This window comes from Balearica regulorum, chromosome Z (genome assembly GCF_011004875.1).
Source record: "Balearica regulorum gibbericeps isolate bBalReg1 chromosome Z, bBalReg1.pri, whole genome shotgun sequence".
In the NCBI taxonomy this organism is placed as follows: Eukaryota; Metazoa; Chordata; class Aves; order Gruiformes; family Gruidae; genus Balearica; species Balearica regulorum.
In genome coordinates, this window is record NC_046220.1 from 70,734,139 (window position 1) to 70,750,076 (window position 15,938).

Sequence of the window (15,938 nt, forward strand, 5' to 3'; positions counted from 1 at the left end):
GATGAGGCATTTTTGGTTTATTCAAAAATTACAAAAATTGTCACACCAGAACTTGTGAAAAGTTAATAAAACTCTTTAAGTGTGCTGAGTATAAATCCTACAGTGCAATTTATAAAATAGAACACAGCTTGGATGTATGCTTCGTCCCACTGTAAGAACTGATTCCTCTCCTCAAGTCTTGTTCTTTGGGGTCTGGATGGGACATGATAGGAACACATTCAAGTGCCCTTTTCTTCTGTACTTTGTGCAAAACAATTCTGTAGACCCCTGTTATTGAGCTGCGTGCGTCTCTTCCTCGGTTATTTTGAATGTGGTCTTCTGTGATTCCCAGATCTTCCAGAATATTTTTCACCTCAATTTCTTCCTCTTTCAGTGTACTGATCTCTGATAAATACTTTGGATCCAGTTTAAATGGCTGTAGAGGTTTGGGGTACTGTATTCCTTGCATCCATTCACTGTTCATGATAAGTTTGACAGAATATCGTTCAGTGGGTACTGGCTGAAGGACTCCTTTTATCAGTTTCTGGCAAGTTTCTGAGAGGCAGGGAGGCAAACTATATGTGCCTTCAAGAATGCACTTTTTCAGTTTGGCCACTGTATCTGCCCGAAATGGCATGATACCTGTCGTCATAAAGTATAACAGGATTCCCAGTGCCCAGATGTCCACATAAATGCCAACATAGTTTTCATCTCGGAAGAGTTCAGGGGCAGCATAAGGAGGAGAGCCACAGAAAGTATTTAAAGTTTCATCTCTTTTACTTACTGTGCTGAATCCAAAGTCTCCCACCTTAACACAGGTGTTACTGGTATAGAAGACATTTTCTGCTTTCAAGTCCCGGTGAATGATATTATTCTCATGCTGTAGAATAAGAGGAAAATTTGGTATTAGCTTGTTCACAGGGAAGTTCTCAAGTGACTAACTATTGTCATCAATTGATTACCACACAGGAGAAAGGGAGTTATCTTGGACAAAGTAAAAAAAACCAAAACATTGCAATAGAATTGAAAAGTTAAAGTATTTAAACAAATTTAACTTAATTCTCTACTGATACAAAAACAATAGGTGGAGAAGCTGGGAAGAAGGATGCCAGGTTTTTTTAAGAACAGCAGTGTCTTGCTAACTAGTATCAACTATTTACTGAAGCAGATTTTTACATGAATGCAGATTTGGCATTATGGCTAATCCTACAAGACTTGGTATCTGCATGTGCAAAATCTGCATTTTTGTCAGAATGCTTGCTTTTGCAGTTTCTGTAATAATGTAACACAAAATAATTTCTTTTTAACTAATTCTGTTTTAGTTTATATTGTAAGCTTGTGGACTTATGACGTGAAAGCATTTAGTTCACCAAGTGAATGTAATCATAGATAAAGTAAGTTGCAACAATTCTGTTGTGTGACCTAATGTCCTATGAGGAACTGGTGGTGGCAGGAGAAAAAGACTACGGACTTGTGACTCGTATTTCATGTCGTTGCAGGACAGCAAGTTCAGTGGTGTCCTCTAGTTTTAGAAATCTAAAATAAATACATAGTCACTTGTACTTTTTCCCTCGGAAATGGCAGTAGTAGCCAAGGACTCAAACTGAGTTTGCTCTGCTTAGTGGCCATATACCTGTCTTGATTAGGTAAGGATTTAGAGTCATCTTTGAAGTAACTAGGAGGAATGGGTGTGTTTGAGCACTCTCTGCCCTACCCTTTGACAAAACAAGGTGCATGTGTCTGGAGGCAATAAGGAAACCCTTCAGCATTGTAAGACTTAAACTGCCATTGATAACAAGCAGGGACCTTATGTCCTCATGTGGACTGGCAGCAGTGAGATGGGATTTAAGTAGCCTGGATTTGATGGCTTAGCAAAAGTAAAATGTTTTGCAGAAATCTGTGTGTACAAGGGAAGAGGTTGGCCAGCTTGGTAGTCTGAGTTTAATGCTAATAAATAGATGCGATGTTGAAATGTCAGGTAAGTTCCAGTAGCTGCCAAGTACCTGTCCTGTGGAAAAGGCATTGAAGCTAATCCATCACTTACAGGACACAGGATCATTTTGTCAAAATATATGAAAAATGCATATTCTTTGTATATGCCATGAGCAGTTTGCAATGCAGTTTCTGGATGTCTGACCTGGGAACATCCTTACTTTTGACTGCCTGACGCTATTATGTGGCAGGAGACTATGAGCCACCGGAGGGCACCCTGAGCCAAGTTTAACAAAAACTATTACTTCTCAAACTTGCAGAACAGTCTTTCCATGATTTTATGCTGTTGTTTGAAGTAGCTACAGTTACTATGCAAAGTTCAGAGGAGATGGTACTGAAGTAGGTAATTGCTCCTTTTCTGCCTTTAGAAGACGCTTTGGGCTCTACACAAATAGCATCATCCTAAATCCAGTTGCAATACTGAAGACCAGCAAGGGGAAGGGATTTGCTGGTTGTTAACCTCACAGATTTGTGCCAAAGCAAGGACCAGGAATTAACTGTCATAAGTGCCAGTCTCCCACATTCATTATTAAGCAAGCTGGATGTTTGCAACAACTAACAAGCCTCTTCTCTGGAACGCTTTCTTCTAGCAGAAGAGTGAGTGTTCCTATGTTTTGAAATAGCTGGAGGGAAGAAATGAAGCTTTGTTAGCTGGTGCCTATGGCAACTTAAAGCAGACTAGAAGAACACTGTTGCTAAAGGGATGGTTCCACCCACCAGGTGTTCCCAGTTCAGTCTCCTCCCAAAAAGAGAGGCACTAACTTGAGTTGGATGTGAAAGCTCTCTCAGATACCTTTAAGACAGGTCTTCCCTAGGTGTTTTGCTCTTCAGAAGTGTGGGCCTGAAATCTCAGTAAAGTAAACCTACTAGTTGAAAACCAAAAGATACATCCACAAAATCTGCCAGAGTAGTGAGGGGCAACATGCCCGTGGAAGAAGAGGAACTTACCATGTGTTTCACAGCAGACACAATCTGGGAGAAGATTATTTTACACTCTGTTTCCAGCAGCTTCCCTTCTGTACTGATTTTAGTGAAAAGCTCTCCACCTCCCGCATACTCCATCACCAGGTGCAGTTTTGAGAGCGTCTCCACCACTTCATACAGTCTGATGATATTTGGGTGGTGCAGTTTTTCCATGCTAGATATCTCACGGGATAGCAAACGTTGAGTCTTCCGGTCTAGTTTTGTCTTGTCCAAAATCTTAATTGCAACTTTCTCTGAGAAGAAAAATGGGTTTCCATGTTGTTAACGGAATAGATACAAATGGTAATACTCTTTACTTACAATGATGATTGGTTATAGGAGTGCAATAAGATTTCACCTCTGATCAGTATAAATTAAGCTGCAGAGGCCTGCTAAGCCCTGCAATCTTTCACACACACCCATGCTCCTTTCTGTCTTACAGCATCCTGCTCCCTGCTGAGGTGGCTGGAGGCTGGTAGAGCATTGCAACGACTAATCAAATTATCTGCTGTCATAGTGTGCTCTGCTGCTGTCAGGCTAGTGCTTGTCTGATGGCCGCAGTTACAGTATCTACTTTTGGTGTCTCATGCTGGTAAAGTGTGCCCTCCCTCTTGCATTGTTAGCCCAGTGCTCTTCAGGTGAGCTAGGCCTGAGCCTGGTAGTTGCAGACTAATGGTGGTGTCAAATTTAGGTGGTTTCAGAGCAGACAGACGAACCTGGGGATAATTTAGGGCCTCTGGCTATAACCCTGCAAGTTTATAATGGAGAGGTGTTTTTAAGTGGGTGTGACTTAAAGAACTCTTCCCTAACTTCTTTCCCATATCTCCACAAATTCTTAGTTACCAAAATCAGTGTTGTAGAGGTTTGTCTTTCTCAGGATAGCCGTGTCAGTTTTTCCACCACGTTCATGCATGAGTAGTTCTTGGTACTGTACAGAATACAGGAAAAGTAATGTTTTTACTTAATATTGTAAAGTTACTTAACTCAAGTTTAGTATTTCAACATATCTAAAGGAAGTGTTAAGGATACATATGCACATATCTGTACAGATCAAGAAAACTCCATGTTTGGTATATTTACCAGTCTTAGTAACATACATGGATAAATTGATCCCCCTACTCAAGTGCAGCAAATGCGATTCCTGTGAAAGGTGCTGAATTATCCCTTGATGTGCCTATTTTCAGGAGGAGCCCTATGAATGCTGAGCATAGGGCAGTCATCCCCACGCTGCTCCTCTCTGACCTGTTCTGTGCTTTCTAGTGAGCCCCTTAGGAAAGCAGGTACCTACTCCTGCCTGGTGCTGATGGTGGCGTGGTGAATCGGGAGGAAACGTGGCTATTGGATGATAACAGCACGCGACACTGATCCTGGCAGAGCTCTGACTGCTGACCTAGGGGTGAAAGACTAAACCCCTGGTCACGTTGGTAGCACATTGATCACCTAAACCAAGAGGAAAGAGCATTAGCTCGCAGTAGGTAACGTTTGCACAACTAAATGCTTAGATACTACAGGGATAACAATTCTTACAATCTTAATTATATAATTGCATCATCACATCTTGATTTATAAAAGTTGGGGGCATTTGGGCTTTAAAAAAAAATCTTCAAGGTTAAATTCTTTCCCTTTCCTTTTGCTGGAATTTACTATTCCTCCTGGACAGTTTTCCTGCAAAGTTTTGAAAGGAAAGGGGGAGGGGGGGAAAAAAAAAAAAAGGTTTAGAACTTGAAGGGCCTGATCCTTGCCACACACCACCATAAATCAGGACCAAGCCACTTTACATCTACATTATTGCAGTTGCATATGCATGATATGCAAAGAAAAGCAGCCCACCTAAAGTGTAAAAAACCCTTTTTAAACTTGTTCTCTCTACTTCCAAAAAATGTTTGGTTTACAAATCTTGTATTACCCTTGCATGGCAGAAGTGCTGAACAGAAGGACATTTTAGCAGGTAAAAAATTACCAAAATACTAAAACTGAGTAGCAAGAAATTTTGATTGACTATATACAGTGTATGTTGAGGTTTCAAAAGAGCTAGCTGAAATCTAAATAAAAGAAGTTAGGAAAAGGTTAAATATTTTCGGGAAGAAGTGGTGCATGCTATGATGGCAAAAGGAAACAAAATACAAACAGAACCTATGTTAATATTGCTTAAAAAAAAGCAAACTAGATGCCTGGACATTCCTGCCTTTGCAATTGATGTTCAACATTAGACTGGCTTTTTACTAGCTGTAAATTTTGGCTGTTCTTAATTGCATCTATTTTTCTGTGCTCTCACAGTACCTTTGTCAGGTGGAAGGTATGTAAAATAAAGGTTACACAGAGCTTAGGAACCTAGTAGTCCTTAACAAGGAACTCTGCAGGACTCTGGAGAAAATCTCTGCCAAAATTCAGGTTAATAAAGTGGGTAATGCTCCTGAATAAGCAAATACACATCATAGCACCAAAAATTTTCCTGCATCCTCTAAGCAACGAAGACAGGTTCTTCATCCAGTGTGATCCTGCAGGTTTTTGTCTCTCCCTCTAGAAAACTTTTTTCACATATCCTGTTGCAACAGATCACAAAGGCTATAGAAGAGCACACACATGTAATTGTCACAGAAGCTTATCTTAGTAAAGGACAAGATTGTTTTCTTTTTTTAATGTAGGGTGACGTGTAAGGAGAAAGACCATACTTAGAACTAAACACTATGACAGTAACTGAAGAGCTGAACATACACTTCCCCCTACCACAGGGACCCGAACACCATGAATAATGAAGCCTTTGTATTTATATAATCAGCAAAAAAAAGACATGTACTCATTACTACTGTGCAGGAATATCACTTCAATACCAACACAATGATGTGCATCTACTGGAAAAAACAGAATCCTCTTTGTGGGTGGTGGTGTGTGTGTATGCATGCATGTGTGTGCACGCATGTGCATGTTCCTATTCTCCTATCCACATACTGTATTTTATGGGGACTGACAAGCTCACAGGCAGAGATGAGTCAGAAGATGTTTATGACAGTGGCAAACTTAGTACTGAGAAATGAACTTCTTGCCATTGAACATTTTAACCAAAAAAGTTACTAACAAACCAAGGAAAAATAATTTGAGAAATTTCTGGTGGAAAAGAACATTTTCAAGAAAAAAAATTACGGTTTTGGTATTTAGTTTGTCCAAGCTTACTGTATTCATTGAAGTTCAAAATTTTTCAATCACCTCTATGCAAATGCTAAAGCAACCTGTCTACTAAGTAAGTTCAACAGGTAAAAGGTTCATCCACATCAAATTTATAACTTCCTTTCATTAGCATTCCTCCTGTTCTCAGTACAGGAACAGCATTTCTTCCAGCAGTAAGCACAAGGCAGTTTTCTCCAGAAGAAAAAAAAAAATCAAAGAATAGAAGAGGAAATAACTTGCTGTGGGTCAAATAGAACAGATGCTTTTCTGAAACAACCAAAAATCCACACCAAGTTAAAGCAACCATTAGGCATAGGCAGGTTTAAATTTGGAAAAAAATAAATACCATCAGTTCCCCACTTTGATTTCCAGTACAACAGCTGCTGTGCACAAGGGATAAATGCAAGCTTTCACACCTTTGCTAGGCTGATGTCTAGGCTGAAAGAGGTGGTTAGAGAAAAAGACAACAGAAAATATGGCATGAAGGCTTTGGGGCGTATCTCATTCTCTCCCTTGTAAGATGATGGAGGGAAGGAGAGTCAATCAAATTAGAAAGGAAAGACTACGAGAAATAAACAATATGATAGTAGTGTACAAAGATGTGGGGAAAACTAGTCATCCCTGAGGGAAAACAAGAACAGTTTCTATTATTGTCAGTCACTTAGAGGCAGAAGAAACAGGACAGTTTAGTTATACCTGTAACTGAAGTGTTTGCAGCAGTTACCCAGCCTTTCTAGTTCTCCTAGAAGCAGCATATAGGGTGCTTTTCTGTACTTAAAAATAATCGACAACTCAACACAAACCCCGGGTTGGCTGTACCAGAGCTTGTTTCCTTGCACCTGCTCAGTGCACACCTATAGCCCTGTCCCAGCTTTTTACAGTAATGAACCACCTGAAAATGAATTAGTAAAGCAGGCATAAAATTTCTCACCAAAATTACTGTGACCAAATAAAAGCCTTGTCCATACTAGTAAAATTTGCAATGAAACAAAGGAAGCCTTGCTCACTCTGCGGGCAGGAGCATGCCTAGCCAGGCTGCCCCAGGGGTTCACCACCTACAGCCCTGCAGTCCATGAGCTGGGGCAGGGAAGAGGGCAGATGGACAGGATGAGTTGTAGGAGGGGAGGCACAACACCATGCTTCAAAGTGTGGCATGTTTGAGCCATGGGATGAAACGTGTTAACTCCATGAAGTGCAGAGATGATTTTTTCTTGTAATAGCTGCCATCTAGAGAAAATGTTTCTAGTTCATTTAAAGCATTTATCTGTGACTCTGCGTATAGATTCACTCAACAACAAAAAAAGACACATACAAACTATGTGTGTATTTAAGGTTCACACAGCACCTTTCTTCCCAAAGAGGTCCATTTGTGCACGTACAGAACTAAGGCGCTCAGCTTGCAGGTGACCCACACAATGGTGCCTACCTTTGGTTAGGGAATGAATTCCAAGCTTCACTTGCGAGAAATTCCCACTTCCTATTTCTCCTCTGACTCGATAGAAGCCGATTCTCTTTCCCAAGGTTAATTCTTTCACTACTTTTTCATTCTGGGACATATCCTGCATTAGTTTCTCAAATGGGGTCAGCCTATGCTGCCTGCTCTCTTCTTCTCCTCTGTAGCACTCCAGGTGTCCATCATCTTCTCCGCTGTCCTCATGATGCCACCTGGAATAGCGGTGTTTTCCAAGACTTCCTCCATTCACATATCCTGTTGTCATAGTCTACAGGGTAATCACTTCCCCATTGAACAACATATCCTGGTAAGGAGTTTAAATGAAAGCCTTCTGTATGAATATGCACTCCTGCACATACTGGACTCCATGACAAACTCAGCAAAAAAAGCAGGTTACTGAAAGTCCAAGGATTAGTTTGGAAATTACTTCAAAAAACAAATCTGGCATATCTACATATTGCAGTTCTGTTCAAAATCAGAGATAAAACTGGAAGCTGTTTACATCCATCTCTCACTAACCGATTTAGCATGTCAGGATCTTCATCTACAAGGTAAAAGAGGCTTTGCAATTAAAACTGTAAACATCGTGCAAGAAAGCGGCGAGTTGCTCAGTGTCTATGCAGTACATTTGACACATGCAAAACATTTGACACAAATTTTCAGGGTTCAGCTTGCCACTTTGAAAACTAACTTGATAAAGGTCAAACAAATAGCTGATTAACTGCTCTGAATAAATCCAGATGATTCCAGTTCATTTTGAATAGCTGACCTTAAGAGCGTAGTTCTCCTTGATTCTGGTACCAGTCCAAGAGCTGAACGTAGGGTTTCACTTTGATTCATTCTTCAGCCTGTGAGCTTGTCACAGTGCCTTGGAAATGTCACTGTGCCTTGGAGCCTTGCTGTAAAAAGTTTGTTGCCCCTCTGTTTCCTTCCCATGGCAGGTTTAACAAAGCAACTGATCCTGGAAAATGACAGGAAAAGCATAATCTGTGCACTAGGCAAAAGAAACGCTGTGCCTCAGTATCCCTGCAGTCACATGGCAGGACAATACAGGATTAAGTAACTGCAATGTCACGTTAACCCTCCTTTATTTAGATGAGCTTTCTTTAACGCCTTGAGCCTTCTCAAAATTTTGCCAGACGCATGGTGTGCCTAAGCAGACAGATGAAGAAAGTCATTAAAACCTTTACATAACAGCCATACGCTTCGCTAAATGACAGCACACCACATACGATTTCACCAATTTAACTGTTTGCTTGGCAGCATAGATGAAGTCCTTATTCTAAATGCACAAGCAATCACTTACCTTTAAAGCAGTACAGAATTTTTTTCTTCTTTACCTTTCTTCTTTAACCTTGAAAAATAGGAGTTGATCAGAAACTGCTAATCATGCAGCCACATGCCTGAGGGTGGTGAGCTGGGCACGGAAAGCTCTGAGACAGCGCAGGCGGTAGCAATGCTCACCTCCCCTGCTCTCAGCCTGCAGCACCACCTGACTGACGAATGTGGGAGACACCTCGCTGCCGTCGTGTACAGATTCACCAGATTGAGGGGGAGAGAATTAGACCAGTAACTCAATACCTGGAGCTTAGGGAAGGTAGACAGTCACCTAAGGTGCCATGCTAGAAGAGGGCATGTGACACTGCCAGGTGGAGCTGCCCTCTAAACCGCAATCTCCTGCATGAGCAAGAGGACGAAAGGCCAAAGGCACCACAGTAGGGCAAAGAAAAGGCAGCTGGCCATGATTTCATTAAATGGGAATTGGAGTGGCATAGAAGCTCTCGGCTGCTTCTACAGAGAAGCCGAGGTGACAAACCCAGTCTCTGGGAAGTCGCTCTTTGCCCTGAGATGCATGTGAGTGAGTTTGCAAGTCAGCTCGCCTCTCTGTGCTGCGGCCAGGTGGCCAACAGCTCTTCCCAGGGAGAGAGGCACAGACCTTGGCTTCTCCTCACCCTCAGGCACAGGAGGGTCCATCACTTCTCCCTGTCACTTCTCTATGCTAAGGATGCTTCTCATTGCATGTGGTGCAAACTTAGGCTGACAGAGTTTATAACTGGAATGGAGGGAGAATGTACTTGTTCCATGATGCCTTTGAACTCTTGTTACTCTTTTTGTTTTACTCCTGTTTGAAGAAAAGGGCTGTCTTCATGGCTGACAGAAAAAGTATAAAATAATAATAAATAATCATATGTTATTCTCTGAATAGAGTCAAAACCCTGACCAATACTGTATGTGTGCAACAACTATTGGCCAAATCCTGGAATTGTTAGTAGGGGAGAGACTGAGTGGCAACTGAACAGTGTCTTCAGCATTGTCCCATCAAACCAGCTTCATTTAGCACCAACCAAGTGTTCCCTCTAACTTTATTACTTGATACCGAGGAGGAAAAATCTATGTGGAAGGACACTCCCTCCCCAGACAAACCCAAACCTTACATTCTCTATTTGTTCTCCTTCTTCATCTGAGGAAAGGATGATTTCTTGCAGGATTGTCTGAATTCTGGCCCATAGTTGCTTTCTGTTTTAACCTGTTTCGCATCACAGTTTTAAGAATATTTTAGGTAACCAAAAACTTCATATATGAAACTCAACTGCATTTCACAGCTTTAACAGTGAACGGCACTCTGGCAGAGCAAGGCTTTTGGAAGCCACTTGTCTGCTGTAAACCACCACAGTGATTCAGATATTAGAGAGGCCAAACTCTGTTCCCATTCTGCTGTTTGATCTTGAGGAAAACCACGGCAGCTCCGGTTGTCCATATGAAAGGTCTGGAAAACGCTGTGAGCAATGTCAGAGGTGCCATGTACAAGCTACAAACTATTATTTAACTGTCTTTGGATAGACAGTGACATCCTCATCACCTTACCAAAGAACAGCTGTAGCTTATGGCTATAGCCTGAACACTCCAGAAAGACAGGTATGGGCAATTCTGCTCTTGCAGAAGGAGAAACACAAAACTACTACAGAAGGAAAAAAACAAAACAAACAAAAAACCCCCCAGGATGCTCCAGATAGCTGAGTCTTATAAATGCCTATCTATTCAGGACTAGAAGTCACCCATCTAAAGACCATCTTCTGCAAAGATAATCAGGGCCTTTGCAGTTAACTGGCTGTACAGAAAGCGCTGGCTGCGTAGGAAGGATTTCCTTCAAAAAGAGCTATACAAACCCCTCCTGAATACATTCAGTAAAGGCAGAGAAGGCAGCCAGCCCAGTCTACGTGAAATTCAGTATCACAAACACATCACATGGGAATGCCAAGACCTTTCGGGAACAGGGGTGTCAAGAGAAGGGCAAAACTGCATTAAGGCATCAGCACATGGCTCTTCCAGAATTTTCCCCTGCCAAATTTCTCCTAGGCTCAACATGCTCATTTTTAGAGCACAGCCTACCATTAATCTCCTTTTCAGGCTTCCCACTAATTGTCAACCCTGCAATCTCCTGGCACTTTGTCAACTGGCTAGGTTTCCCTTGTCTTTTAAGATGAGCTATTTCAGTATTCCTGGTGTTAGCAGAATATATACCATCTATTTATGGCCTACGTTCCTTCCTGTAATCTAAACCAGTAAAATCCTCCCTGATATCACACAAAAGGGCACTGACTGCAAAAGAAAATAATTCTGAGAGAAACGAGAAACAAGGAAATCAGAAGCCACCCAAATACAGTGAAGGACAATTTTTTTTTCTTCCCCCCCCCCCCCCCCCCAGTCTGGCTGGCTAGTGACCTGAAAAACCTCAAGAGAATTTATCTGCCTGAAAGATTACTTTAAAAAACAAAATAAACAAGCAAAAGGAAAAAAAAAACCCACACTACAAAAAGGAACACAAGACAGAGTAAATAAAGGTATCAATCCTTTAAGACCCATGCCAACACAACACGGCTCTTGCTTAGAGTTGGTTTTTAAATATTTCCAGATACTGATGTTCTGGTCCAATTCTAAGAAGTGCTAAATACCCTCAAGGTTTCAGCTGCAGGCTCAGTTTAAACCCTGCATCACAGCTCTAAGGAAATTTAGAATGAAAAGAAAAAAGATCAAACCAAAAAAAGAGATAACTGGATATACACACTTTCCTAAAATCTCATATTGGCAGATAAATAAAAGTAACCTGGTTTTAAGAAGCTTTCAAAGGAGCACATAGAAGCAGCTAGACCAGAGCTCCAAGCACTGTTTTGCAACTTGGTCTCTTTTATTACGCCTGTCTTTCAGAGAGGCAAAAAAATTCAGCTTTGTGTGCTTAAACTGCTGCAGCCCCTGTTCCAGTGAACATGAAAGAAGTCACACTGGATGGTGTCCTACCACTCAAATCCTCAGAGTAACAGGGATTTTTTTTTAATGAGGATGCCACTGGATATTGCAACACATTCACTAGAGTCCCCTTTTCAGCCCCTCTGCTGTCTAGCCTGAGGAGAGCAGGATTTTGGAGGTATTAACCTAGGGTAGGGGATTAGCTTGATTTCTTTGACTTTCCTTGAAGAACAGCTTGTCTCCTGCTTAGTACGTTATACGCATTGCGAGCAAACTGTGGAACTGACCTGAATTTAAAGTAGTAGGGATTTTTTTTTAAGAAGTCATCCGTAAGAAAAATATTGACACCCTTTTTTTAACCATAGCTTTGAAAGTTCACTTACTGCAACAAAATACCGACAACCTAGTATTTTACTATGTTTAGAAGACCTATATTTTATTATAAAAGATGACAGCCCAGCAGAACAGTCCACAAAACCTGTACCACAGACCAAACATGACACAAAAGGGCTGTGCAGCCACACACCACATTCACCAACAGAGGGAAAGTAATAGCTCCACCTTTGTACTTTTGCTCAAATAATATTGGTTCAGTACATGGCTGTTGTGGCCAAAGGAAATCAATGTTTGTTCAAAGTTTGCCCTGAGCACATTTTTTGGATTTGAGTAAGAAGCACTCTCAGTGTTATTTCTGTGAATGCCAGAAAACAGTGACTATATAAAATATGCACCCCAGAGCTTCCTATGAGTTGTTAAAAAAACCCCCAAGATTCAAAACATACAATATTGCACAGTTACAGGCAGATCGCAGACCTGTATATTCCCAACTCAGGTAGAAGGAAATACGAACAGTGCATTGACTGTGGAGAGCCTCCAGAAACAACTTGTTCTCTCTGCCCAGGCCCACATGCCAACCATTTCAGTACATCCCAGAATTACTACTGTTAGTTTGCATAGCATTCAGTTTGCCAGTTATTGTTTGATGAAAACCTGACATGATCAGCATCATTCTTAACCTTATAAATATCCTTGCCTAAGACAAGACATTGTTTTTCCTCACATGGAACATTAACATATGCAGCAGCCCTGGCCAAAGCAATATAAAACAACACTGTGCACACTTTCATAACCATTCATTTTATAACCAACTAGTGTTGTACCAAATGGAAATAAGAATCATTTAGGACAGTAAAATGGGATACAGGCCCTGCACAACAGGCTATGCATAAGCTCTATTTACTTTTTTAGTTAAATGAAAACCTATTTGTTTAATACAAGATATATGCCACAATATTGTAAAAGAATGACTGTAACACGCATTGTAGTGAGTTACAGCGTTCACTGCTTCCATCACCTCATTTAGCACATTTTAGGTTGTGACAAGGCACAATGGTACCAACATGTAAGTGACTACATATGGGTCACACTGTAACAGCAGACCTTCTGACAGCCACAGTACCTCAAGGGCAGCCACCTTCACGTCTTCCACAAACCGCCCAGTGCTGCCACACAACAATGTGCGGACACAAGGTAACTCCAGTCACTGGTAGCAAGCTGTGCCAGCACATCAACTAGAGTCAAGTCAAAGTACTCCGCTGTCCTCTATGCACATCTTAGACCACAGATGCAAGACTACCTTCAAGATGACAAAGTGAAAGAGAAGGCTAAGAAAAAAATAATATAATAATATTAAAGATCATGGACTCTTATTTTTTCTGCTGCGCATTACTTGGTGAAACAACACAAACACCTTCAACAGCTTGTGTGTTGTGGTTTTGCCACAGCACCAAGAAGGGAAGCAGGAGGACGTGACAAATGGTTGTATTGCACTGAATCCTTCACCACAACAAAAGGCTTATTCTACATGCTGATGCCAAAGCAAGAAAGTAAGACATCCTGGTGTAAAAAAGAAGAAAAAGGCCAACCACAACAAACCCGCCTTGGAACACACTAACTCTAGTCCATAACTTATTCTACAACTGTACCTAAGAGGAGAAGACAATGGACTTTGCAACCTATTTAGAAGTTTAATAAGCCTGAGCCCTGCCTACTGAAGCAGAATACGGGTGGATCCTTGATCAACTGCTCCCCCAACCTCATCAGAAAGGCTGAAATCCTCATCTTTTGGGTTGAACCCACATTCATTCTGGGATGGACCCCTAAAGATAAACATGGATATTTCCCTGATGGAACCTGAGGTCTCACTCAAGGATGTTACCTGACCAGCCTGCTCCCAAAGCCAGTGACTGGAGACAGGTGGGAGCATGGGGAGCACCACTCAGCACAGGTCACTGTGGGGGAAGATTATAGATCCAAGCAAGATCCCACATGTATTTAGTCCAACTTCCTTCTTGCCAAGAACAGAGAGAAGAAATAGAGGAAAACCCCACAGGTGTGCCCTAATCTGCAATCCACCCCTAAAAGATCTCACCATGATCTCTAATAAGTAGTCACTGGCTGTGTCCAGGGAGTGCTACAACCTGGCCCACAGAGAGCCACCTAGCAGGTGGACCATCAGGCTGGGCCAGCATAAGCACACTGATCTGCCAGGCAATGCCTGTACTGGCGTCTGCATGACAGCAGCAGCTCAGAGGAGCCCTGCAGGACTACTGACAGGCCATTCATGTAATACTGGTATCGGGGTGCAGTACAGACTCACCTTTCCAGCTTCCCAAGTGCTATTTGCTGACGGGCTACAGTAAGCTCTTAGATGAGAGCATCAAGGAAGACAGGCTGCACAGAGCCCTCAGCGTTGAGATGTAACCCCCAAGTCCCAGCTGAGCTAATTGGTGGAGTCTAACATCAAATACACCATCTGCAGACTGTATGGGGTAAACTGAAAAGAAAATAAATGCACAAAAATCAACATAATGTATTAGCTTAGTATAGTTTGTGTTAACACCTGTGAAGTAGAAAATAAATGTGGGGAAAAAAAACAACAAACCAACCCTGCTTTCATCCTTTTGCAGCATTGCATGATAACAACAGCTAGACAGAGAATTAATTAGTCTTTGAATTGCACAGAAACTTGCATTAAAAGCAAAGACAAAAAAAACCCCAAACTATTAGTAGACCCTATTGATTTCCCAGGTCTTTGAAATACATAGGAGGGATTAATTTGAAGGTCTGACTGTATGTTGAAACAAAATTTACCCTCTCAAAACTTTAACCTGGCCAGTCTCTTTTATTTCTTTCCACAAGGTGTAATGCAAATTGGTCAATTTGCCACAGAATTGTTCTTCCTAGGTAGAATCAGTTTCCATTAAACACATATTCTGAGTCAACAGAAATGCAACAAAGTCTTTATTAGCCTTTTAAATAAGAGGACAAAATTTACATGTAATTCTATTACTTCACTAAAAATGAATTTGACTCAGATGCTTTCAACAGAAATAAATTCTCTGGACAAAAGCAAGCTATGGTACAAGAAGTAAAAAGTAGGCAATACTTCGAGTCCCACCAACATCGCTGAGGAAATCAGTCTTTCCTTATTTCAAGAAAATTACTGTATATTTAGGCAGATATGCATGGCTAAGCAGATGGCCTGCAATAAAATCACCCTGCTGTTATTTGCAGGAAACAGAAACCTAAAATGTGTTTCCATACAAAGGAAAACAGAAAATGTTCTAGTTTATATTGTCTGTCACAGTTTTCTTTCACTATTTCCCACTTACTTATTAGATGGGCCCTAGCAAGTACGAATAACTCTGGTTATCTCTTATAAGGTAATCAAGTTTAGTTGCATCAATATATATGCATTCCTCAAAAGTACTGAGTTGTAAAAGGTTAAGTATTCATAAAGTAAATTTTAAATGGATCTGGACAGAAGATAAGCAGTTGCTATTATTTTCCAGGGAGGCACTTGGAAAGCTGTAAGTCCTGCACTGCACTTTGAAACTTCTGGCTGCATCAAAAGCAGCGTGACCAGCAGGTCGAGGGAGGTGATCCTGCCCCTCTACTCTGCTCTTGTGAGACCCCACCTGGAGTACTGCATCCAGCTCTGGGGGCCCCAGTACAGGAGAGACATGGAGCTGCTGGAGTGAGTCCAGAGGAGGGCCATGAAGCTGATCAGAGGGCTGGAGCACCTCTCCTATGAGGACAGGCTGAGAGAGTTGGGGTTGTTCAGCCTGGAGAAAAGAAG

At 41.5% G+C, this 15,938-nt stretch overlaps 1 protein-coding gene and 1 long non-coding RNA gene across 3 annotated transcripts; one reads left to right on the forward strand and one right to left on the reverse strand.

Annotated features, from left to right (window-relative positions):
* On the reverse strand, nucleotides 1–8,462 carry NIM1K (NIM1 serine/threonine protein kinase). 2 transcript variants are annotated; one of them, XM_010313012.2, is made up of 4 exons: nucleotides 8,322–8,462; nucleotides 7,526–7,764; nucleotides 2,920–3,188; nucleotides 1–859 (listed from the first exon to the last, which is right to left on the reverse strand). In XM_010313012.2, exons 1-4 carry the CDS (start codon nucleotides 8,390–8,392, stop codon nucleotides 110–112), a joined length of 1,329 nt encoding a protein of 442 aa, XP_010311314.1. In that variant the 5' UTR covers nucleotides 8,393–8,462; the 3' UTR covers nucleotides 1–109. The 2 variants fall into 2 exon arrangements, with proteins under 2 accessions (XP_010311314.1, XP_075597433.1); XM_075741318.1 differs by having other exon boundaries at nucleotides 7,526–7,856; nucleotides 8,322–8,441.
* LOC142599611 (uncharacterized) lies at nucleotides 966–4,623 on the forward strand. Its single transcript, XR_012833190.1, has 2 exons — nucleotides 966–2,572; nucleotides 2,606–4,623. It is a non-coding gene; the product is annotated as an uncharacterized LOC142599611 (long non-coding RNA).
* Nucleotides 8,463–15,938: the final 7,476 nt, after the last annotated feature.